Source organism: Mycotypha africana, assembly GCF_025528875.1.
Source record: "Mycotypha africana strain NRRL 2978 chromosome Unknown BDF20scaffold_7, whole genome shotgun sequence".
NCBI classification, from domain to species: domain Eukaryota; kingdom Fungi; phylum Mucoromycota; class Mucoromycetes; order Mucorales; family Mycotyphaceae; genus Mycotypha; species Mycotypha africana.
Window position 1 is genome coordinate 1,528,939 of NW_026515731.1, and position 24,068 is coordinate 1,553,006.

At 38.4% G+C, this 24,068-nt stretch overlaps 10 protein-coding genes across 10 annotated transcripts; 8 read left to right on the top strand and 2 right to left on the bottom strand.

Annotated features, from left to right (window-relative positions):
- The first annotated feature begins 522 nt into the window (after positions 1–522).
- On the top strand, positions 523–3,165 carry BDF20DRAFT_879692 (phosphoribosylaminoimidazolecarboxamide formyltransferase/IMP cyclohydrolase). The gene is made up of 8 exons (XM_053081576.1): positions 523–687; positions 769–895; positions 987–1,063; positions 1,171–1,326; positions 1,426–2,264; positions 2,354–2,520; positions 2,586–2,694; positions 2,764–3,165. Exons 1-8 carry the CDS (start codon positions 672–674, stop codon positions 3,037–3,039), a joined length of 1,767 nt encoding a protein of 588 aa, XP_052935101.1. The 5' UTR covers positions 523–671; the 3' UTR covers positions 3,040–3,165.
- A 303-nt stretch (positions 3,166–3,468) lies between these two features.
- Positions 3,469–4,984, top strand: BDF20DRAFT_914515 (uncharacterized protein; the record flags this gene model as incomplete). Its single annotated transcript, XM_053084195.1, has 6 exons — positions 3,469–3,731; positions 3,789–4,204; positions 4,264–4,390; positions 4,469–4,550; positions 4,613–4,819; positions 4,907–4,984. 6 exons carry the CDS (start codon positions 3,469–3,471, stop codon positions 4,982–4,984), a joined length of 1,173 nt encoding a protein of 390 aa, XP_052935102.1.
- A 1,213-nt stretch (positions 4,985–6,197) lies between these two features.
- BDF20DRAFT_906830 (uncharacterized protein) lies at positions 6,198–7,058 on the top strand (the record flags this gene model as incomplete). The annotated part of the gene is made up of 3 exons (XM_053083311.1): positions 6,198–6,369; positions 6,447–6,511; positions 6,600–7,058. The coding sequence occupies 3 exons, from the start codon at positions 6,198–6,200 to the stop codon at positions 7,056–7,058; spliced, it is 696 nt and encodes a 231-aa protein (XP_052935103.1).
- Positions 7,059–7,270: 212 nt separating this feature from the next.
- On the bottom strand, positions 7,271–8,215 carry BDF20DRAFT_914517 (uncharacterized protein; the record flags this gene model as incomplete). The annotated part of the gene is made up of 2 exons (XM_053084196.1): positions 7,271–7,798; positions 7,898–8,215. 2 exons carry the CDS (start codon positions 8,213–8,215, stop codon positions 7,271–7,273), a joined length of 846 nt encoding a protein of 281 aa, XP_052935104.1.
- Positions 8,216–8,343: 128 nt separating this feature from the next.
- BDF20DRAFT_620911 (uncharacterized protein) lies at positions 8,344–10,629 on the top strand. The gene is made up of 7 exons (XM_053075893.1): positions 8,344–8,785; positions 8,857–8,903; positions 8,980–9,150; positions 9,222–9,312; positions 9,371–9,507; positions 9,589–9,665; positions 9,760–10,629. The coding sequence occupies exons 1-7, from the start codon at positions 8,602–8,604 to the stop codon at positions 10,280–10,282; spliced, it is 1,230 nt and encodes a 409-aa protein (XP_052935105.1). The 5' UTR covers positions 8,344–8,601; the 3' UTR covers positions 10,283–10,629.
- A 1,504-nt stretch (positions 10,630–12,133) lies between these two features.
- BDF20DRAFT_879747 (uncharacterized protein) lies at positions 12,134–13,372 on the top strand. Its single transcript, XM_053081577.1, has 3 exons — positions 12,134–12,648; positions 12,734–12,981; positions 13,047–13,372. The coding sequence occupies exons 1-3, from the start codon at positions 12,335–12,337 to the stop codon at positions 13,337–13,339; spliced, it is 855 nt and encodes a 284-aa protein (XP_052935106.1). The 5' UTR covers positions 12,134–12,334; the 3' UTR covers positions 13,340–13,372.
- A 550-nt stretch (positions 13,373–13,922) lies between these two features.
- Positions 13,923–14,765, top strand: BDF20DRAFT_906832 (uncharacterized protein; the record flags this gene model as incomplete). The annotated part of the gene is made up of 2 exons (XM_053083312.1): positions 13,923–14,119; positions 14,183–14,765. The coding sequence occupies 2 exons, from the start codon at positions 13,923–13,925 to the stop codon at positions 14,763–14,765; spliced, it is 780 nt and encodes a 259-aa protein (XP_052935107.1).
- A 1,472-nt stretch (positions 14,766–16,237) lies between these two features.
- Positions 16,238–18,697, top strand: BDF20DRAFT_879750 (uncharacterized protein). The gene is made up of 4 exons (XM_053081578.1): positions 16,238–16,532; positions 16,620–17,352; positions 17,471–17,740; positions 17,862–18,697. The coding sequence occupies exons 1-4, from the start codon at positions 16,289–16,291 to the stop codon at positions 18,589–18,591; spliced, it is 1,977 nt and encodes a 658-aa protein (XP_052935108.1). The 5' UTR covers positions 16,238–16,288; the 3' UTR covers positions 18,592–18,697.
- A 57-nt stretch (positions 18,698–18,754) lies between these two features.
- On the top strand, positions 18,755–22,149 carry BDF20DRAFT_621156 (uncharacterized protein). Its single transcript, XM_053075895.1, has 4 exons — positions 18,755–18,792; positions 18,914–19,038; positions 19,187–19,437; positions 19,579–22,149. Exons 2-4 carry the CDS (start codon positions 18,996–18,998, stop codon positions 22,114–22,116), a joined length of 2,832 nt encoding a protein of 943 aa, XP_052935109.1. The 5' UTR covers positions 18,755–18,792; positions 18,914–18,995; the 3' UTR covers positions 22,117–22,149.
- Positions 22,043–23,526, bottom strand: BDF20DRAFT_879753 (glycerol-3-phosphate dehydrogenase 1). Its single transcript, XM_053081579.1, has 2 exons — positions 23,328–23,526; positions 22,043–23,211 (listed from the first exon to the last, which is right to left on the bottom strand). The coding sequence occupies exons 1-2, from the start codon at positions 23,498–23,500 to the stop codon at positions 22,182–22,184; spliced, it is 1,203 nt and encodes a 400-aa protein (XP_052935110.1). The 5' UTR covers positions 23,501–23,526; the 3' UTR covers positions 22,043–22,181.
- Between the last annotated feature and the right edge of the window lie 542 nt (positions 23,527–24,068).

Below are 24,068 nucleotides of genomic sequence, written 5' to 3' on the forward strand. Positions count from 1 at the left end.
GATTGGCGTTTTCTGAGGACTCTTGTCAGTATTAATTGGCCTTTTAACACCTGACACTCTTCTACAAGCTTAAGAGCATCGCTGATACTCAAGGGATGAATCTTCGAAAATCATGATATCAAATGCATATTAGAGCTAATCAAATTAAGGTTGATGTCTTTTACGTTATAACTGACCAGGCACGACTTCTCATAGTTCGGCACGAAAAACTGCCGCATCTTCGAAGATACAATTTCTTTATAGTCAACACTAGCAGCCTTCCCAAGTTTGAAACGAAGCTCAATCGTATAGGGCACATTTCTTTTCGATGAATACTTGGCTCTCAACTGCACTTGAAGCCTACTTCGTCCAAATTAAAAGCCAAATCGTTCAGAAGAATTATGGGGCCGTTCATTCGAACATCGATATCGTTCAAAAAACTGATGTTGTAATAGCGGACTTTTCAGAGTTCTATTGTAATGTAAATTCCCCGCCTTTGCCCCTCCAACCCCCCTTTTTTTTTGACGACTGATGTGGGTGATACGCTTCCATCTGTGAATCATATCAATTTCAAACAGTGACTTGTTACTCTTTTCCTTCAAAGTTATAAGCTCAGCATCTTCCCACTTAAACTCTTCCAATTCTTTTATTCCTATCATTCTTGGACCTGAAGTCTTATAAACTAACTTATTATGTCCCAAAAAATCGGTATGAATAGATATTGCATTACAGAATTTTCATTGTTCGAGCTTCAAGTCTATTTCTAACTCAAAATGTGTCAATGTTCAGCTATTCTCTCCGTCTACGATAAGACTGGTCTTGTAGACTTTGCAAAGGAACTCAACGCTTTGAATTTTCGATTGTTAGGTTCAGGTGGAACTGCAAAACTTGTTCGTGAGGCAGGCATTCCCATAAAGTAAGCATGAACTGTTTCCAGAAGCTACCTTTCTCAATCTTGGGAATTACGCGATCAAGAGGTTCACAATGTTCTTCTTTTGCTTTCATAGCGACGTTTCTGATATTACAAAAGCACCTGAGATTTTGGGTGGTCGCGTCAAAACATTACACCCAGCTGTTCATGGTGGTAAGTTTTTAGTCAACAAGCGTAGTGTTGTAAGATATTGTTATCACATACGTTCGGAGCTTTATTTAACTTAATTGTTCGAACGCTGTATTATCCTTGACATACAGGTATTTTGGCTCGTAATATTGAAAGCGATGAGAAAGACCTTGCCCAGCAAAATATTGAAAAAGTAGACATCGTTGTTTGTAACCTTTACCCTTTCAAAGAAACAATTGCCAAGCCCGATGTAACAATTCCGCAAGCTGTCGAAGAAATTGATATCGGTAATGAATTACAAAGGAAAAGAAAAAGATATGTTTTTTTTAAAAAAAAAAAACGACCAAAATTATTAAACAAATCGAATTATCAAACTGTTGACACAGGTGGCGTTACATTATTGAGAGCTGCCGCTAAGAATCATGCTCGTGTTTGCATTTTATCTGATCCAAGCGATTATGCAAAGGTAATTGAGGAATTGAAGCTAGGCGAAGTTTCTCAAGAAACCCGTAATCAGCTAGCTTTAAAGGCATTCAGTCATACTGCCGATTATGATACTGCTATTTCAGATTATTTCCGCCGCCAATATGCTGCGAATCAGGCAATGATGCCTCTCCGTTATGGTGCCAATCCTCATCAAGCTCCTGCTCAAATATTTGCTAAAGAAGGTCAATTACCCGTCGAAGTTTTAGGCGGTTCACCTGGTTATATCAACTTTTTAGATGCTTTAAATTCTTGGGCATTGGTTAAAGAATTGAAGGAAGCCACAGGCGTCGCCGCTGCTGCTTCTTTTAAGCACGTTTCTCCTGCCGGTGCTGCTATTGGTCTTCCTCTTAACGAAGTGGATCGAAGAGTTTACCAAGTCGACGATTTGAAGATTCCTTTAACACCTTTGGCTAATGCGTATGCTCGTGCTCGTGGCGCTGACCGTATGTCATCATTTGGTGATTTTATTGCCCTTTCCGATAAAGTTGATCTTGCTACTGCTAAAATCATTTCACGTGAAGTCTCTGATGGTGTTATTGCCCCTGATTACGATGCTGATGCTCTCGAGATTTTGAAGGCCAAAAAGGGTGGTAAATACTGTGTGCTCAAGATGGATCCTAACTACGAACCTGAGGAACAAGAAATCAGACAAGTTTATGGCTTATTCTTGGAGCAAAAGAGAAATAACTACAAGATTGATTCCTCTCTTTTCAACAATATTGTATCCAAAAACAAAAATGTAATAGAACACCTTGAATACAATAGCAAAACCTGTGATACTGAACTTTCTATTTTTTTATTTTTTTTTTTTTTTGAATCGCAAAATAGCTATCCAAAGAAGCCATCAATGATTTAATTGTTGCTACTATTGCTCTCAAATATACCCAATCAAACTCCGTTTGTTATGCAAAGAATGGTATGGTTATCGGTCTCGGTGCTGGTCAGCAATCACGTATTCACTGTACCAGACTTGCTGGTGATAAGGCTGATAACTGGTAAGGCTTGTCGCAATTTTAAAGGTTTATAAGTTCTTTAACCAAGTATCTCAATTTTCCAAAAGGTGGTTGCGCCATCATCCCAAGGTTCTTGCTTTCGACTTCAAGAAGGGCACCAAGCGTGCAGACAAATCTAATGCTATCGATCTCTATGTTACAAATCAAATTGGCGAGGTATTTTTCTTTTCTTGATCCTCACATCTAAGGTCGATATAATTGATTCAAATTTTTTTAAAATAATAGGGTGTTGAGCGTGAAGCTTGGGAGGCAAATTTCGCTACAATCCCTGAACCCTTAACCGCCGAAGAACGCAAAGAATGGATGAATAAATTGAGTGATACAGTCGTATCTTCTGACGCTTTCTTCCCCTTCTCTGATAACATATATCGTGCCCAGCGTTCCGGTGTCAAATATATTGCAGCTCCTTCAGGCTCCGTTCAAGATGAAGCTGTTATTTCCGCTGCTGATGCTAATGATATGGTTCTGGTTCATACCAAATTAAGACTTTTCCATCACTAATTTCTGTCTTATCTATCCGTTATATTATTAGTAGTGTACAATAAAAGCATTTAATTGTTTGTTCAGTTATTCGGCTGTCTGCTTTATTACAAAATTAACAGGAACAGGAAATTGTGAGGCACAATAGTGTTGGCTGAATGAACACTCGTTGATGAAAATGTGCTGTTCTTAATATTTCTCCTCTCTTTCTACGTCAACTTTTTAACCAAAATACAATTCATAAGCAAAGTGCGCGCTTCTGGCTTCAGAGGTAGATTTGTATACGTAGTAAAACGCGCCAATACATTTATTAAGCACGAACGCATTGTCGCGCCTCGTGCGTAAAAAGATTCCATGGCGTTTTTTTAAATCAAAATTTTCTGCCCAATTTCGTTGAGAAGTGTTGATTAACTGCTCTTCAAGACTTCTGGTTTGCTGAGCGCTCTAACCATGGAAGGATTCGACGATCCAAGTGATTTTGTGTACAAAGAATTACAAACTATAGATGAACATGTGCGATGTCCAATTTGCAAAGAAATATTCACCGACATTATGATGCTGTCTACATGCTCCCATTCTTTTTGTGCTTTGTGCATCCGTCGGTGCTTATCCGCTGAACAAGTCTGTCCCAAATGTCGAAAACCTAGCTTTGAGAGCAATCTTATACACAACTATGATTTGGATAATGTAGTTCGCTCTTGGCGAGCTTCTCGGTAATTTAAGTCTTGTAGTTTCGTTTATTTTGACGTATTTGCTTACTTTTATTTTAGTACGCTGATATTGCAATTGCAGAGAAGGAATGAAGAGTTACATTCTCAGTCAACAAACTTTTCACAGGAAAAGAGTTCACAGTTAGTTAACACTGGAAGTTCTTCACAGAAATATCAGCTGACGCCGATGATGATCGATGACGATGACAGCACTGATTACGTGCCAAGTCAAGAATCGAAGAGATTGTCTTCTTCGATGGGTGTTAATAGTAGAAGATCTACACGCCTTAGCAACAGGCCAAGTTTGTCACAGTTATCGAAGCAGCAACAACAGCCCTTAGAAGTATCGAGTGTACAAGCAGAAAGACAACAGTTGACGGCAGCTGGTACGCTTCAAGTGAGTCGGCAAGATTCCTCAAAGATGAATAGCGATAATACCACTTCAGGGATGAGCAAAGCAGATAGCAAGTTAACTTGTAAGTACTATTTTCAGTTGGAAAGGCTTTAAAAGATGATTTATGTAACGCATTTGTAGCTTCCTCTATGGTAGAATGTCCGATTTGTTTGCAACAGATGAGATATGTAGTTCTTGATAAACATATCGATAAATGCAACGGTGAACCACCATCAGGATTAGTAGCGACATCATCGAAACCCACAAAGTAATATATCAAGTTTAGAGCGACATTCATCATAGAAAAGAAAATCTTAAAGTAGAACTTACTGTTTACTTATATTAGAAAGCCAGTGTATTTGGGGAAAAAACCAGTAAAACAAGTATACGCAATGTTGAATGATAGACAATTGACGGAATTATTGAGGGTAAGAAATGGTGTAGCTTTCTCAAGGAAATGTCTGCTTTTAATAATTATTATCCATTATAGTCTTTTAATCTGCCTGACCATGGTGATAGAAGCACGAAAATTTGGAGGCATAAGGAGTATATCAGTTTATACAATGCCAATGTTGACTCTAGTACCCCCGTTAGCGCTCAGGTTTTGATTCAAAGATTGATAGAAATGGAACGATCGATTGAAAAAGATAAAAACAATCAAATGAAGCGAAAAGCAGCTAATCCTGAAGATCATAAAGTAATAGAACCATTGCATTCTTATGAGCATTGCCAATTTTTTCGCTAATATTTCTTTTCATCATTTTGTTATGTTCATTTGGTTTAGGCGAAATATGCTAGTCAGTTCTCAGAACTTATACAAACTGCGAAGAAAAATAGGACAATGAAAAAAGAGGATGACTAGAGTAATGAAACCAGCATCAATGATTTAAAAGATACCTTCAGTTTTCCCACTATTGCATACACCTTATTCAATATTTATTCGCATAATACATTATACAAACTGGCAGCCCATTATGTGCCATTCTACTCAGCAAGTAGATATTATATCCCTTCAGCAGCACAATTCTCTTGTATAGAGTATCTTACGAAATTTGGTATGTCGGAGGGGATTCTTAACCGCTGATATCCGATAGACTTGCGAGATCTGTTTGTTGAAACCGAGAAATGAATATACTTGAGTTAGAAGACAGTCATCTAACGAGAAACGGAAAGTGTCTCTGATGTTACAATCTTTTACCATCCCGGCAGAATGCGTTCCCTTTAGAAGACAAATCAAATGAAAACTTATTTTAAGTTGTCATGTATACGACATAAACCTGACAGGCCCAACCTTAGACGAGGTAAATTTTTAGTTGTGTTTGTCTTGAATTGCTCAAAATAGAAGAAGGATGCAATGTTGTTTTGTACGACCTACTCCATTTATCATGTACGAGTAAAAGAAGGCGCACAGTATCTTTCATGTCATTGTCTCTAAAATATCGAAGCCTAACCATTTTCTTTTAAAAGTAATCAACTTTTCTTTCTTTTACCTGTCTTTCACTCAAACGGTTGTAATATACTTTAGCAGCATACAATGAGAAATTTTTTAAAATGGTTGTTAGTTCCAATTTCAGTAATACTATGCACTTGTATTATAACCGCTCAGACCTATCCAACGACCCATGAAATGATACAAAAGAGAGCCGAAGAAAGCGGTGATAATGTCAATGACCTCCATCATGCTACTTTAACAAGAACGACAGCCACAGAAAGAGAAACAGCTACACCGACAGCAACTTGCACTTCTAAATGTAAAAACGACCCACATCAGACACAAACACCAGATGATGGTTCGGAGAGTGATTATGGCAGAAATAACGATAATGACACGTCAAGTAACAGAATGATCTCGAGAGATGAAAAAATATGGTGGGGTAAAATACTCTTATTTGTTGACATTTACCTCGAACGCTCTAACAATATACTCAAATCGCTATTGATTTCTGATAGAGGCTGTTTATGGATCGGAAGCAGGAATAACAGCGGAAATGGCAGCTACAGGCGCGATATTGATTGTCACAGGACTTTTTTTGTGTTGTATGGGTTTCCGTCTTGCGAAAATCATGCTTTGCGTCATGGGATTTTTGACGTTCACATCTGTAACTTGGATTGCACTAGCTAACGCTAAGCCTGAAGCTGGCTATAGTCGAGACTCCATAACCATGATTGTTGCACCAGTTGGTGTTGGTATAATTGGTGCTGTTGCTTATCATTTTCTGTGGACAATTGCCATGTATCTCACTGGAGGTAAAATGCGTAACAGAAACATAATTACAAGGATTAATGTTGGGACTAATCACTTTTTTCCGACTATCACTCTTTAGCCTTCAGTGGGTTCATTTTTGCTGTCTTCATTTGTTGTTGGCGAAGCGACCTGCTTATAGTAAATGTAAGACTCTCTTTTTTTTTGCAGTCATCCATAAATAATTCTTTATTAAAGCAGTACCATAATATCATTCAAATTCATATGGCCATAGCTTATAGGTCGATATGCTTTCTTGGGTGGTATGGCATTGCTCTTCGCCATTGCTCTCTATTTCGCACATCGCCCTATCATGCTTTTTGCGACGTCATTCGTAGGTGCTTATGCTGTCATGTTTGGTATTGATTGTCTAGCCAGAGTCGGGTTTATTGCAGGCCCTGAAGCTTTGTTAAATCGTAATCCTCGGCATATAATAGAATATCGAGTAGGCACCTTTGTTTACGTGCTATTAGCTATGGTGCTGGTATTATTCTTGTTATCGTTTATATGGCAGTTTTTGTTTAACGCTGCATATGAATTCGGTCTTCATGTTGCCGCTGCTGTGAAAGGCAAGCAGGCCCATGAAGAGTTTCATGAACATCAATCTAGAGAACCACATCACGACGATCCACCTGCTGCTGCTTCTGTTGCTGCAGTTAATGATGACCATCATTCCCATCATACTCACACATGACTATCTACCCTTTGGAGTATACTTCTGTATGTTCTTTGGAAAAAAAGATAGCGGCAATAAATCATTTTCGGCGATTTTATTTTAAGACTCTCATTTGACAATTGCACCTTTTCTACTAATATACATATTTTAAAGAGAATACAAGCGTAGTATTTCGGGCTATCATATTCTTGTGGACTGCTATGAATGGTAAATACACCATCAGAGAGTTGTTAATGAGACCTACGCTCCTGTTCTCGCTCCCAATCGCGAGCTTGAGCTGATGGGTTTTGACTGAACGCGGAGTGTGCTTCAGCTGCCAAACGAGAACACCACGGCGTTGCTAGTGTCATATAATTCAGTCCAAATATAGAACCAGAAACCTTTACGTCCCAAATAACTTCACCAGTCTTCGCCTTCAAACAATAAACCCTTCTACCTGCGCCAACATAAATCAACTGATCGGGCCGGCCATCCTCCAAACTAGGTGGCTCAACAATAGCAACAGGAAGATTATACCATCCCCCTGGACAATTGTACGTCCACAATGTCTTTCCTGTCTCACTATCCATAGCCATTATTTTACCACGCGAACTGCCTAATACAATTGGTTTTTCTGCTATATTATCATCTACTTTATGATAATCAGGTGGAAGCTCCTCAAAAGTAGCGGACTCCTCGGTCACATTTATTGGATGTTTCTTTGGCTCTAGAAATCGACTGGGTGTAGTAATAACAGAAACTTCATCAGTACCAAACCCCTATATCCCTTGTCAATAATTTCAGAATATATAAAAGCTCGGTTAACGCTCCATATAACGCATAAGATCGTTAGGTATCTGCATAAGAACACAACTTACAGGCATTTTATTCACCCAAATTGTTGCGCCATCGAATAAATTCATGCATGCGGTTTTCCCATTGGCACCAACCACAAGCTTATCGTAATCTGTAACGAATAAAGAGACAATCCCACCGAAAGCACCTGTAGGAAAATTTGCTCTCCATAAACGACTTCCATTACGTTTATGAATTGCGTATATCTTCCCGTGCGTGGCACATATCAGTATATCGTTTCGATTGAAATTAGATCCTTCCGCAAGAACAACGGAACAGTCTGAACCAGCATCATCATCGTTATCATTATGCTTCTCCTTTTTGTCAAAAAATGGCTTCATGTTAAACGTAATTGTAAGCGTGCTTATCACAATTTCTGTATTTTTATTGCGAATGTGAAAAGAGGGTTAGCAATATGCCTTTCTTTCTTTTATTTTGGTGGTAAGATCATATTACTTAAATGAGTCTTGTTGTAGACTAAAATGGTAAATAAGAGCTCAGCCGTATTGTTCGTAAATACCAGGTGATCAGCTACCAATCACACAGGAACTTGCATTTAACGTGCTTGACAACAACAAACAGCCTCCTTGAATCTTTCTCCTGATGTGTTTTCTCTTAAGAACGCGGCTTTTGATTTTTCTGTTATCCTTTCTTCATCTCTTCTCAGTTTCTTTTATTCTTTTTTTAACCTTTCTCTCAAAAAAGATAAAAACAACTTTCATCCAGCATGGCTTCCAAAGCAATAGTAGCTTTTAACAATCAATTTGCAGGTGCAGCTACCTTTGTAGACCTCCAGCCTCCGGTCGAGAACTGTGAGACTCCTGACAGCAAGAAAAGTTATCCCAGAAAAAGAAGACAGCGTAATTGTCCAGACATTATCAAACGACAAGCAACAGTAACCAGAAGAAGATGTAAGTTGAGAAAATTTAATCAATTGATACCGCTTTACGACATGTTTATTCACAATCAATATGCATGATAGTTACAATCGTCCGCAGAGCAGCAAGTCCCGAAGAAAGTGATGCTGAGGTAAGACTTTATATTCTCTATCGATAGGGTTTGCGTACCTACTCTTACGTTTCCTCAACTGTCGACACGTATTTAGGATATTCCACTTGTTATGCAACCACAATGCCAGCACGTATGGATAGGAGCTATTTGCCAAGAAAATCAGGGAGCTATTGGTGTTTATTTCGGTGATGGTGACAAGCGAAATTATGGAGAGCTTTATCAAAGAAAGCATATCCATCAGGACGTGGACTATGCTTACGTCTTGGTAAGGGGAAACCATGCATCCTGCAACTTCGCATAGCCTAGCTTTGTTTCTTAACTGCTCGTTCCTTACAGGGTACTCTTAAGGCTCTCCAAATCATCAAGCAAAGCTCAAATGCCAACACAGTTACGATAATCAATACCTCCTATAGAGATTTGCCAACAGGTAAGATAGAATAAACTGAAACGGCTTTCTTAGACTACGCTTTGTTTATGTATCACAGTTTCAGACCATAAAAACATTCTAAATCGTTTACAAATGTACACAGCTATATCGGGCAAAAGCAATATTATCTACAATTTGGATCTAATTGAACAAATTAGGGAGCTAATAGATGAAAAGCAGAACACTATTTCTGTGGTATGTAAACAATACTTTCTTGCTCTTGATGTAAGAGAAAAAGAGTTTATAACAGCCAAACATTCTTTCTTCATAACATAGCGATATATTTCTGGTCGTCGTCCTCTACACGGACAAAAATCAGCCATGGAAATTGTTGACAATACTTTAACAGAATAGTAAGTAAATCTTCATCGCCATTCAAGGCGTTTTATTAGTTTTCTCTAAAGCGTAAACTCCTAAATAATCTCCTCTTTTTCTCCTTACTTTCAGTCATCTGAATACTGTGAGCAGTTTGAAAATCTCAAACTCTATTGATACTACAATAACAGTTGTGAAGCGAGCAAAACGTCTTCCATCATCAAAAAATATATCTGTAACACCTGCAGTTGCTGATCCTCAGCCCACAACAAACAATAACAACAATAATGTGATGATCAGTGATGACAATAAACATAGACTACTTTCACAGCAGATAACAGAGAAAAACTTGGACACTGCAGGAGTTGTGCATGTGAATACGGCAGAAAACCTTAATGATAATATGTTCAACAACGATAGTCTGAATGATACAGATTATATGGATATCGACAATAATGCAGACGACAAACCAAGCAATGACGACAGTGACACACTGATTGGACAAGATGGTGATGATTGCAGTAGCGGCAGTCAATCAAACGATGAAGACATGAAAGAAGTTGAAGAAAACAGCTCAAACATCACAGCATCAGTACCAACTGCTTCATGGCGCTTCCGCGATATCTTCAGCATTTTTAAGGTACCATTCCAGTAAGCGTCAAATGCTCTTATTAAAGCATTCAAAATATTCTCGTTATTCCTAAAGCACTATTTCTGATAAGCGTAAGTTGTTTCCTTCATTACCTGCACATCTTAATCTTGCTTAACAGTGCTTTGTTATCAAAAAATAGTTAACTTTACATCTTTAGCTTATTTCATCATGCTTACAAATATTTATTTCATTTACATCTTTTCTTATTTGTTAGTTTACAACATTTCTTACTTAAAGGTACTTCATTAGAGTACATACTTAACTTCTTTAAAGCATTTGATAATTGCTTTGTTACAAATATATAGTTTACTTATTTGAAATGAATAAAAACCCAAGTTACTATCGTTTTATTGCAGTTGTTGTATCTTTTTTCTCTTACCTTAATTTAGTATAGGACGCGTACAAAAATGTCGACCTTATCAATTTGTATCCATATAATGTATTCAGACCACTATTTTGGATACCTACACCACTTTTTATCTATTGACCCTATGCTTCTGCGAAATCTTTAGTTAAAAACTTTTGATTACAAGAACATGAGAGTGTAGCAATAGATAACGAATTTTAGGCACATTCTATGGGTTTCAAACTTCTTGTATTCTCGTAAGACTGAGCAGTATGTTTTTACAAAATAAATACACATATGGAAACTTCTAATATGAAGGATCCGTTCTGATAGGTTTGGTAAAGCAAATATAAATAACAACAACCATTTCAATGGGTGACTTATTTTTTATAAATTTCATCTGAGCACTTGTTGGCTATGTTCTATCAAGGTGAGTTTGCTACACTTTCTTACATCATTTACATGATCGAGCTCGCTGTAATGCCTATCATCGTGAAAAATAAAAAAAGAAACCTTGCTGAATCTTGCAAAGCTAAGATAAAATTTGAATTGAGCAGACTTCTATTTAAGCTCATGAACAGACAAGATGGTTGTAATGAATATCTGTCTATAGTGGAAGTTCGATTTAGTCAATATGATCAAGAGGTTCTATATTTGCTCTTGCACCCTATGGGTCTTTAATTTTCTGATTTAAAGGCTTATAATGAAGGTGATGTCTGCAGAGAGGGTCAACACAGTATAAACGGTTTATTCAAATATAAATTATATAGCTTTTGTAAATTGCAGTGCATTGCTTAACATTTTATTAATTACACTTCAGTTGGTATTTTATGATTAAATTCTTACTTAAAAAGTTCAATTAGATCTACGGTCGTATTGCTTTTCCTTGCTGCCCTTGCTCTTGCTTGACGTGCCGTTATTGGTGCCATTCTTCTTGCTTCTTTCGATTGTTGTTCCTCTTGCTTAATATCAATAGCAGTGTTGTTATTGGAGTGAGATTAGCAGTGGTGATGATAATGTTAGTTATAGCAACGTTAGCATTAGAAATCATAGTGGCTACGCCAATAGCACTGATAGTACCGGTAATAGCAGCATTAATGGTGACAACCACCTTCAGTCGGCCCCCATAGTGTATTTTATAAGAGTAGTTTGTTTTGGAACCATTAAACTAACGAAGCCTGCTTTTCTTCTTACTGGAAAATTAAACATATAGTTTTTCAGGATGAAGAAGATTCAAGGCAAAAATAATAAAGTAAGTAGGAACCTGCTTTTTCAGCTAACTGCAATATCAAAGATAGAAGTTGATATGACACATGTTATACGGTTCACTGATGTTTTGGTTACTTAGGTCCATAACATTTCAATACCCTATTGACAGAAAGGTATAATTGGATTCTATGGTATCTGTGAGCCAGCTTTTAATCGATATTGCTCCGCGCGGCATTGAAGAAGACAACCTAGACGATCATATTTCCTTCAGGGGAAAACATGACTTCTTTAACATCACGTCCTTTCCTTTTTTCCCAATTTCAAAAGTATACTTGAAATAAAAAATTTCTCTCCAACAATGATGGGACTGAAATAAATATTTTCTAAGCCTAATGGTCATTTAGCGTTTTTACTTTACTGCAATTAAACACTGATATATTAAAAGCGCCAAATCATATCAAGCATTCCTGCTCAGAAGTCGTTATTAATAGAACGGGAAAATGTCGAACTCATCAGCAACGATCGCCAATGTTGCTCAGCATGTTCAATACATCTCAACGCTAGATGTCGCGCTCCCCTTTATTCAGCGAAGCGGTGATAGGGTCACAGCCTCAGTAACAGAAATTATCAAAGCGGTACTCAATGCCTACACTTACCGTAAAGCCTTGGGTGAGGAGAATGCCAACTCTGTTACCTGGCTACAAGGTTACATTGTTTGTGTCATTTTAGGCTCAGGAGGAGCAAGTACAGTATCTTTACTGAGAGGCGAAGCACTGAGCATACTATACAAGGATGATTTTTGGATCATAAATGGGTAAAGACAAAAAAAGATCGTACATTTCTGACTACATGTATATTAAGAGAGCCTTTCATTCAATTCATATCCTATTTCCTGTTAGCTTGGCTTACTGTTCAATATTCTCAAACCGGTACATATTTCAGGTATTGCAGTTGTTGTTCCAACGGTTTACCGTATTACACCATATTTGCCAATTCATCGTGGATGTTAGTAGAGGGTATGCGATAGTCCGGCTTGGTGTTGACGGTGGGAGTAAACTTACCAAATCAGCTATAATGCTGAGGGAGAGTGTCGTTGGTCAGATAGTCTGCGGAACACTTATAGGCTGTGCAAGCGGCCTTTGGGTTGGTAAGAAGTTATGAGCAATTTATAGGAAAGGATGAAGTTTGCCAACATTAACATTCTTACAATAGAGCTGCTGGGACTTCTTCAACCAACATGGACGTTTTCAATGCCCAAGTCTTTTTTAGCATTATCCTATACTGTAAAGATATCCATGATGACTACATTATTATATTTACTGCTATTGAAGCCTTTTTATTCGGAAGACCTGTCTGTGGCTCATACCATAAGTGCTTTGACTTTTGCAGCGCTTCTTCTATATTTCAAACTGAAGTCTGACAGCAATACGCAAAAACCAATTGGTCGTATTGATATCCCGTCAGAAAAAGCCAAAGAATTGGCAAAACTCAAAAAGAGAAAATAAAAAGCTCTTGACAATAATATGCCTATAGACGACATGAAAGGATAATGATGGTTTCTATGCGTGTAACAAAGAATAACGTTCTCCGCGTTTTATTGAAAATGGGGATGCATTCGGGTACATTATATACCAGCGGTATTTATCTGAATTTATACATTTAAATGGATCACATCCATATGATAAAGAACAAAGTTGTAAATTTCTGTCATGGGAAACAATGATAATAGCTGAATGAGTGGAAAGGCTATAACAGAAAGTACATAAAATGTCTCTTCCTATTGGTGAATTATTGGCTTTTACTCGGTATCTTTGGGGAACACAAAAGTTTGTACAATCGAAATCAGTTCTTCCATATCTCTGTAGGGTTACTCACGTGTGCACTGATGGTTGAAGCCCTGAATTACTAATCAATTTTTTCATTGATCTCTTTCTTTTGATCTTATTTTAGAGTATAAGAGTTTTTCGTCAGAAAAAAGAAAGAAAAGAAACGAGCCTTCCTTTTTTCTTCATCCACTTTGATTTTAGTTAACCTTTACTGAAATAAGATCGCTATAAATCATTTCACTTTCTATTCATAGAATATAATATGGATCAGATCTTCGTACCTCCTTCGTCTTCTTCTGCCATTGATAATCTTATCTTTGACGCATTTATGAATGATACAACAGAACTAGATATTGAAGCACATCTAGATCTTTGGGCTAATACCCAATTCAAATACGATACAGTACCAGGCGCTGCTCTTACCAAAAGTCCCAAGACCTCGCCTACAACAACAGCTGGGTCAAGTCAAGATACTTTGTCCATTACAGCAAATTTATTCGGCGGTATAAATGACAACAACAGTAGTAGTAGTAACTCAAGTATCACTTACGGCGATTTGGCCAACTATTTAGACTTTGAACTTCCACAACAGCAGCAACAGCAGCAACAGCATTTGATTCAACACCGTCAGCAACCGTCAATTAAGTCAGCACCTCGTCAACAATTATTATTACCAAAGATCGATCAAGAAACGAGCAAAGAAGTTATCGACAAACTCATACTTTTATCAGCTGAAAATGATCTGGTAACTCCTTCTTCGTCGTCATTATTGTCTTCAACACAATCCCAAGTTGCAAATCCGGTTCTTATAACGACTCCTAACATGACGATTTCCTCAACTAACAGCAGTAATTCAAATTATCAGCCATCAAAAACCGCAGTTGAAGAGGAAAAACGACGAAGAAATACAGCTGCCAGTGCACGTTTCCGCGTTAAAAAGAAACTCAAAGAAAAAGCTATGGAGCAAACAGTTCAAGAAATGACAGAAAAGTCAACCAAGCTTGAGACTCGTGTTCGTGAATTAGAGTTGGAAATCAAGTTTTTAAGAGGGCTTTTGATTGAGAAGAATAGCAGTGGTATTGATAGTTCAACACCTGAAAAATAAGATGGAGAAGTAGTTCCTTTTAGGCTATAAAAGCTATTGATCTTTCACTATATAATATATACCAATTATTCATCTATTGCCGTCATCTTCGGTTTTTCCTTTGTAAATATATCAATATGTAAATATTCCCTTATAAAGCAGTAAGTAGAAACAGCCGCTTCTCGCCCTCCGTCAAAATAAGGTATTTTCCTTTTAGATGCATACTCCACATCTGTATAATGTTAGCAACAATTTTGGATACAAAGCTTTTTTACAAGTGTAACTGTAACCAGATGCGGTTGCAGAGATCGATACATGGCATTAGTACACGTCCATAGGATTGATTTTTTATTAGCTCGATACGGTATGGTTCCTTCGTTTTTCAATAAACTATACTTAACAGGGTAAATGAAGTAATGGTAGCGGCGCGGCGCGGCGTGCCTTCAGATTAACTTGAAGGCGATTATTGTTCCTTGGATAAAAAGGGGGGAAGAAAAAAGTCAGCTCCGCTACAATTAGAGATAAATAACAATGATAGTATTTCGTCTTTAAACGTACTTATTATATATGGGGTTGCTTCGCCGTCCAATAACCTTTATCAGTGTATCTCTAATAAGCAAGGCAGTGATAATGAGCAGACAGCCAAATCAAAAATGCATCCATTATACATGATTACATTAGGTATGATTAGAATTAATTATTGATTATCAAACGGATCAGTCTGTACTTTTGTATTTGAAGTACCTGTAACCTTATCATGCACGGATAAAATGGATAAATTTTGTAGCGGAAATATAAAGTGAGACTGATAGAGTCATATCGATGAATGAAAAAGCATCATCGAATTGAATAGCTTGTTTTGACCTATGACGAGCAGTACTTGCCGCTATAATTGTGTTGGATATGAAATAGATGTCTTTTGTGTAAAACAAAAGCAGACAAATACACGAGCAATAAAAACGTAGCGGGTGCTATTTTGACATTTACGTTAATGCTCGGATTGGCGTTTCTTAATTTGCAACGATCTAAACTGCCTTAGTCATACCTGACATATCCTCAAGAGATATCCTACATTTCGTATATAGTTCGTAAAAATAGGCTTCCTCAAGTGTCTTGAGTACGAAAGAGAGATGAAATGACAGATGTTAAAAGCAGTTCAGCATCTAACAAATTCACAACAAAAAGTCCACAACCATGTGTCTACCTTTGTATCCATGGAAAAGAAAACGAATGTTGTGAGAATCCTATAGGATCTTTCGAAACTATTCTTTCATTGTTCTCCTTCAATTTAGAGCCGACGCAGAGGTGAAACAACAGAACAATAGAAGAAATAGATTGTAATGGAAGAAGGAAGAAATGCAGTAAAGTTAAACCGGGTTTACAAAGGTACGCATAATACTTTTGTCATTGTTCTGATTTATTTTATTTTTTTTATATTAATCTTTTCAAAGCTTGTCTAGTTTCTTTTTTTTTTTTTTTTTTTTTTTTTCCTCGTCGTTTCCTATCCGCTAAAAGAAAACTTTAGAGCATACGTATTTGAAAAAATGAGGCATATACTGAATGCATTTATTACCACAAGTCTGGTATTCTGCTCCCTAATATCAATGGGGATAGCTGAGCAACAAACAATGAGCCACGCTGAACATGATATGCTGGACGAACCTGTACCCGAATTCAATGCCACAGGAACTGAACCAATGTCATACGCTTTGTTTCCAGACGATAAGGGATTATTCTATACCCATGTTGCGTTCATGGCCGTTGCTTTCTTGCTACTCATGCCCATAGGTAAAGAGATTGAAAAATGGTGTCTAACGAGGACAAAGAGGATGTTAAAACACTCATAAAACCGCTGGTTTGTTTGTTGGTCGGAAGGTGTCATGTTGGGAATCGCCAAGTCATCCTTCCATGTACCTGTACAGATTTTGACCTTTGCGTTTGCCATGGGAGGTTTCTTTTTTGGCAAACTCTATGGACATAGCACCCCCCAACTGTATGCTGGAAATATACATCATTCGTTTGGCTGGGCTTTGTTTGCATTGCTATGCATACAAGCTTTCGGAGGAATCGTTCGCAAAATAGCCAATGCTGTCAAACACTCGACAGAGGATGGTTACGAAAGGATAAGTCTTATGCAGCAGCCACATCACGACCCACAGCAAAGAGGCTCGCGCGTCAGTGAAAGTGGCAGCAGTCTAGTATCCGAAACAACGACTTTAAATCACAGTCCGAGCAATGGTAGCACTAGTGGAGATGGCAATCATTTTCCGCTTACGGAAGGAGATATCGGATATACCCACCACAATGATGAAGACGGTGCATTGATGGCAGACAGCTTGCTTGAGGACCGTTATTATGTAGATGACCCTATTGAACCTCTTGTCACTATCGAACAACGACGAGGTGCCAATAGCGTACTTCATTCTGTGTCCACGAAAATCTTGTCTCATACTCCTCAATTCATTAAGAGTGGATTCAGAAAGGCAGCTGACAATCGGTTTACTAATACTTTTTGTCGTTATCTACATTTCAGTTTGGGCCGTCTTTTCATTGTGCTCATTTTCACACAAACGATAAGTGGTTTAGTTGTCTACCATGGTGTCTGTCGGTAAGCAATTCCATGTTTTGCTATGAACAGAAGAAAGGAGGGGCGTGGGAGAGAAAAGTATGTGGCGAGATAAGGCCCATTGGCTAAATGGAAAGAATTGTACCTTATGATTGTATAGTGATTGGGAAATTTTCGGTTGTATCGCTCATCTCATCAAAGGAGCTATTTTCTACTTTTATGGTATGATTACTTTTGCTCGTTATTTGGGCGCTTTTGCAGAAAAGGGTTGGGCATGGAACTACGTCAAAGATGGAAACTCGTTCAGCTTTGAAATGATTGAGTGCTCCCTTATCTTTCTGTACGGTATAACCAATACTTGGCTGGAACACCTTGGTAGTGACAGTAAGTGGACACACAAAGATTTGGAACACGCAAGTCTTGCATTTATGTAAGTAAAAAGGAAAAAGACAAGTCTCTTTCCTAATTTTGCTGGTGCAAGCAGCAACAAAAGACTAAGTTTGCCTTGTTGCTTTACCAATATTAACCGTATTGAATGATTTGTATTGTAGGTTTTGGTGGGCAGGTCTTCTCGGCATATTAATTGAAAGCCGTAGGTTCCGCAGACTACTCGAACGAGTCATACCAAAGGCTGCTACTCCCCGATTGTCTTCTAATGAAGCAACTGATTATGCTTTGAACAATTACAAAGAAGCGGAGGATAAGAAGACTTTTGTTCATTCGCCGTCTGGGTCTTCCTCCTCTACTACCTTCACAAACGATACTGCCATCGATAAGAGAAACACATCACCGTCGAATTCGTTGCACTTTAACCCTATGCCTGCTATTACAGTTTTCATGACGGGTATTTCCATGGGAAACCATCACCAAGATACAATATATTCAAGTCGAGTACACTACTTATGGGGAATGCTCATCGCGGCGGCGGCCGTCTGTCGTGTCATTACCTATTTTAGTCTGTTCCGTAACCCACCCACCACAAGCCAACCCAGCAGACCACCCAGTGAGGCGGCAGGTGCCTTTTTATTGACGGGTGGGGCTATTTTATTCATGGCTTCGAATGCAGGCACGATTTTGTTCCTACGTCGTTCTCATGTGGATTCTATGTTTTTGCTAAATTTGACAGTTTCATTTACGTCCATGACGTTGGCTTACGTAACATTTTTAATGATTGTCAAAGCTTGGGCTATGGATCGTGAGGAACGCAAAAAGAGGGGGACACAACAGCCATCAACAGCCAAAAGAGGAAGAACGGCTTTCTTTAAGCATGGCGAAATATAGATCGTAAAAACAAAAATCCCCCAGCTATCATACACATTCTTCATTCCCTGTCATAACATTATAATTAAAACCTATTTAAATGGAACTAAAGTATTTCATAATGGACTCTCTTTTTCTTTTCGCTATTTAAGTAACGTGACTTTAAATTGAGCTTTTTGTCATACTCGAGAGTGAACCTGATTTTAGGTTACAACATTATGCGTGTGTGCAATTTATGTCGAAGTAAAGAAAATGATGACCCCTTATTTCTCTAATACTTCTTTTTTTCCTCTCTCTCTCTCTTTTTTTTTTTTTTTTTTTTTTTTAATTATTAAATTAACAGAATCCAAGCTTTATTCCTCACGAAATTAGCTTATACAACAGATTAAAAAAGCACACAGATAACAAAATCAGCAGCGTCGAGAATGCCTGAGTACAGCAGCAGTGGTAGTATTAACAGTGACAGTAGTAAGTTGAGTGCCACTGTGAGAAAAAGACGTCTATCACAAGGTAAAAAAAAAAACAAGATGATAGGGTGCCTGTTTCTTTTAATTACTGAAGTAGTGACATCGAAAGAGCTGGCATATATTTATAGATCTTCCGTCTTCTTCTGCAGCATTTCCATCCACGAATAGCAATAAAAGTAAAGACCGTAATCCTACTTGTAAAAACACCGTTAGAAATAGCAACAACGGCCTTCATGACGGATTATGGTCTTTTAACAAACAACAACATCATACGAATCAAGGTTTATTTGTTGGCGATGAGTCTATCGAAATTGAAAAAACGAGTGATATGATAGAAGAAGAAAGCACGGACGATAGCAATGAAGAAAATGAAGACAAATATGTGGATGATGAAGACGAGGTAGACGATAACAATGATGCTAATGAAGATGAAGGAGTCGAGTCTATCTTGTTGGAACAATCTGACCTTACAGAAAAGATGTTGGCTGCCGAAAAGCGTTTCAGTACGAGTTCCTCATCTATACGTAATTTTTTACAACAGTATTCTGTTTCCTCGCCTTCTTTTCTGCGAAATAGCAACAGCATTTATGGTAGCAGCAGTAGTAGTGCTGCTCTCTCAAAACGAGAAGAAGAAGAAGAAGATAATGAGGATGGAAATGAAAGCGATGTGGAAGCAGAGAACGAATCTAAAAATATCAAGACTACACCACACGCTCACCCTTATGACGGATACTTTGATCATCCTATCTTGTACAGAGTATTGTTCATGGGGTCTATCAGCGCTAAAAAGAAGGAAGACCTCTTGAAAAAGTTGACGCAAGGCCTTATCTACGTCCTTCATGACACGAAAAGTCCTCAAAGCAGCAAGAAAAAGAAACGGCCGAGCTCTGTAAAGTCCCAAAACGACCTTCAAGGAGGCAACGCATTAGTGTCGGCATTTGAGGAAACGAAATACAACATTGCATTTCTTTCTGATCCTTTGGAGCCCATCATCACACAGCAGCAGTCGGACCATCCATTCCATATACCAGCCATATCATCACCAGCACCTCCGCAACAAAAAGAGTCCTTCTTTTTGAGAGATATGGGTGTTTCTTTGATTGAAGCTGACTTTACTTGGGGAGCTTATCAAACGTCTTCCGCAGCAGCATCTAACGCAGCAGGGGGTCTGCAACAAGACCAAGAGAAGGAAGAAGAAAGGCGACTGTCTGAGCTGCGATATCTGCTCCTTCAGTACGCGTCGCATCAATGTCCCCATCCATCAGATATACCTGCTACAGCCTATCTGAAAGACCTACTAGCAACCGCTGTATCCAAATATAATCATGTCAGTTTGACAATGCGCCCCGAGAAAACACCTAATGGCATCGATCTATGTATTTATATCTATGAAGGGCAATCACCAGCCCACTCGCTTCCGAACGCAGCAAGCAGTCATAGTAGTAACGGTGCACATAGTCATGCCAATGCAGCCACAGAACGACATTCTCAGCGTCTACTGTTAGAAGAGTATGATAAAAGAGTCAGGAAAGAATTGGAGGTTTTATGCATCTTACGCAAATTCGGCATTTATGTATTACCACTGACTGTCTACCGGGATGAAAGGATGAAAAAGCATTTTGCCGACTTGCTGACGCAGTATAAAGTGAGGTGTCTTGATTTAAGTAATTTGGATGTCGGGCAACCACCCTCCTTCAAAAGAGCTAGTTTCGAAGCCCCTGCCACTGCCGGAAAAGATGGCAACAGCACAGATAAGCGACGAAGGAGCAAAAATGAGCTAGAACTATCGCAGTTAGACCGTTTAAGTAAATTACAGTCTATGGAATGCTTACAGTTTAATGAACCACGTGTGGCTACATACCAGATCTTGACTGTGGATCAGTTCTGTGCCATTAATGATGGGTCAATCTTTGAATTATTGAAACGAACAAGAGAACGACAGGTGTTGTTGAAAGAAGAAGAATATCTTTCAAAACTGCAGCAAAAAGAACAGCAACAACTACAAAAGGGTAAAGGAAAACTGAGGAACAGCCATCTTGGTAGTCGTCGTCGTCGTCGTAGTAATAGTAGTAGTAGTAGTAGTCGTAGTGCTAGTCAAACAGATACAGCATCAACCCTAAGAAGAAGAAGAAGAAAAAATGGGAAGGCTAGTCAAAGAGATAAGAGCGTTGTGGATGAGAATGTACCATCTGCTACCAAAAAGGAGCAGCAGTTACGAACAAGACTAGGCAACGGAAAACGAGAACTGCTACATACTACGCATATCAACTTTAAACATGGATGGTATGTTGACTGCTATCAGTTTTGTAAAGCCATGACCTTTCTCTTTGGCTGTGGACTCTTGATTTACTACACTCTCAAGTATATCAAAGAGTCTCATCATTGGACCGCTCAATTTGAGCTGGTACGGTTTCCCTGTGCATCGGACGTGCTACCCTTTGAAAACTCACTCTGTTTAGAGGATACTGACAGCAAGGACGGTGATGAGATACATGCCAACCCTTTCTTTCATTTTATTGTGACTACACGAAATCCGAAAAGAGAACTCGATTGGGCATCTACTGAACCCCGAGTTCTATTATTATTACCAGATGATCAGCAGCATCAATTGATACCCATCCGAAAAGTAGATGATAGACCTGGTTATTATATACTTGATTCATCTATATTAATGCAAACACAACAACAACAGCAGCGACAACAGCAGCCTCCTGTATTTTCCTTTCAATTTATTGTAGACAACGAATATCGCTTTAGACATATTTACTATACCTCTATACCCACAGAACAGACGGCGTTTACAATCTACATAGATGATACCACTGCCAACAAACAGAAGAAAGATGAAGCGAACGTTTTGAATGAAACTCCATATAACAACAACAACAACAACAACAACAACAACAACAACAACAAAGGCTTCTCAGGACAAGAAGGTGACGACGACGGTAACGCATCTGCTAGAAGAAAAGAAGAAGAACAAAACGAGTTGTTCATTCAGGACGTGATAGATTCTTTGATTTTCTACAAAAATAACTTTATTCAAACCATCAGAAATACTATTTTTATCCGTAACTAACTTAATGATACAATGCGCGAATCTACTGTGGAAAATGCAAATAAAATAAAAAGAGATTCGACTTTTTAAAGGGTGATATTACGAACAATGGATTCTAGGGGCGCTCTTTCATAAATGATACGGTAGACTGTTTCGAATAATGGAAAGTCTTGAGTTTTGCCACGAGCTGAGAGGAACTGATGGACCTCATGAGCTGTCAATGTCCCCTGCAGCTTCTGTCCGTTCAGTAATTCCTTTTCCAGTTCGTCAATGGGTTTACCTGTCTTTGCAAAAGCCTCAGCTACTCTACGGTTACGGCCACCTGAACAAGTAGTGATCAAGTCGGCCACACCACAGGATTCAAAAAAGGTGGTATCTTCTACGGCTGAACCAAAAAACGTCTGGCCAAATTTGCGCATTTCCATCAGGCCCAGTCTTATGATGGCGGCTTTTGTGTTACTACCATAACCAAGGCCGTCGGATATACCTGTTCCTACAGCTACCACGTTCTTCAAAGCACCGCATAATTCGACACCCACATGGTCCTTTATGACATTGACGTGGAAATAGTGTGTGTTGAAGAGTTTGAAGAACAACTGACCATTCTCTTCCGATTGACAGCCAATGGTGGTTTCACAGAATCGTTCTAAAGCAACTTCATCTGCTATATTCGCACCACTCAATGCTGCTACATTTTTCAAGCCCAAATGTCGGGCGATTTCTTCTGAGAATAAGGTGACTCCTTCTGGTTTAATATCCAATCCTTTGATGAGTGAGATAGCTTTGATATCCTTTTTGGCTTTGGCTGAGGGGTGAGCTGTCTTTTCTGATTTCTTTAATGCGTTACATACGCCACGTACGAATTGATGAGGCAAAACAAAGACAAGAATGGTGGCTCCTTTAGTGGCTTCGATCAAGTCAGGCACAGCGGTTATATTGTTGCTGGTGAATTTAATGCCTGGTAAATACTTTGGGTTTTCTTTCTCACGATTAATAACGTCCGTGAGCTTTTCACCTTTGTACATCTCTTCAAAGACCCATTGTTTGACTTCGGGCTCAAATAAAGCTGGGTATTTCAAGACATTTTCACCAATGATTTTACCTACTGCTGAACCCCTAAAAAGAAAAAAAAAATACAAATATCAGCAACAATGACTTGAGACAAAAAAAAAAGAAAAAAGAAAACCCAGCAAAACAAAGAGTTGGTCTTAGATTAATATGTGCCTTATTACCAATTACCAGATCCAATGATACAAACACGTTCTTTTTCGTCTTGAGCCATTACTGTCATTGTGGTGGAGAACGTTCTTTTTGGATAAATAATGCTATTGTGGACGTAAAACAGTCTATTCTTAAGTGACCTTTTTACAGGAAAAAGAAAAAGAGACGCTTTGGATAAGAACATGTTTCTCTATTGTATTTATAGTCCAAGGCACACAAGATTTTTTAGTCAATAAAAAGAAGAAAGAAAAAGAGAGGGTCAAGGTGGGACAAAATCGTCATTGGGTGGAAATTTTTTCTACTTTGCCAGTCCAAAAAAGAACTAGAAATTGAAAAAGAATCACGTGAAGCGTTCTTCTTTGACAAAAGCTTTTGGTAAGGAAAACGCCTTTTTTACAGTTGGAAAGAGTCATCCGCCCGTCGAATTGCCTCTCCCCCCCCCACACACACACACGCACACACACATGAAGCTGCACCTTGGACATCGTGAAGCTATCGACGAGTTCTAGACTGCGGGTTTCATGGAAAAAGGACCATCAACAATGATTTTCTTTTCTGTGATGCATCCTGTTGGTAACAAAATGTTTCTATTGTTTTAGCTCAGGCAATGTACATGGTGTTGTTTGCTTGCTTTTTTCTTGCTTTTTTTTTTCATTATTATTATTATGATGATTAATTGCTTTTTTATGCAATGCATTAATAAAAGTACATGAAAAATATTCTCGATTCTTCACAGATAGAACGTGACATGA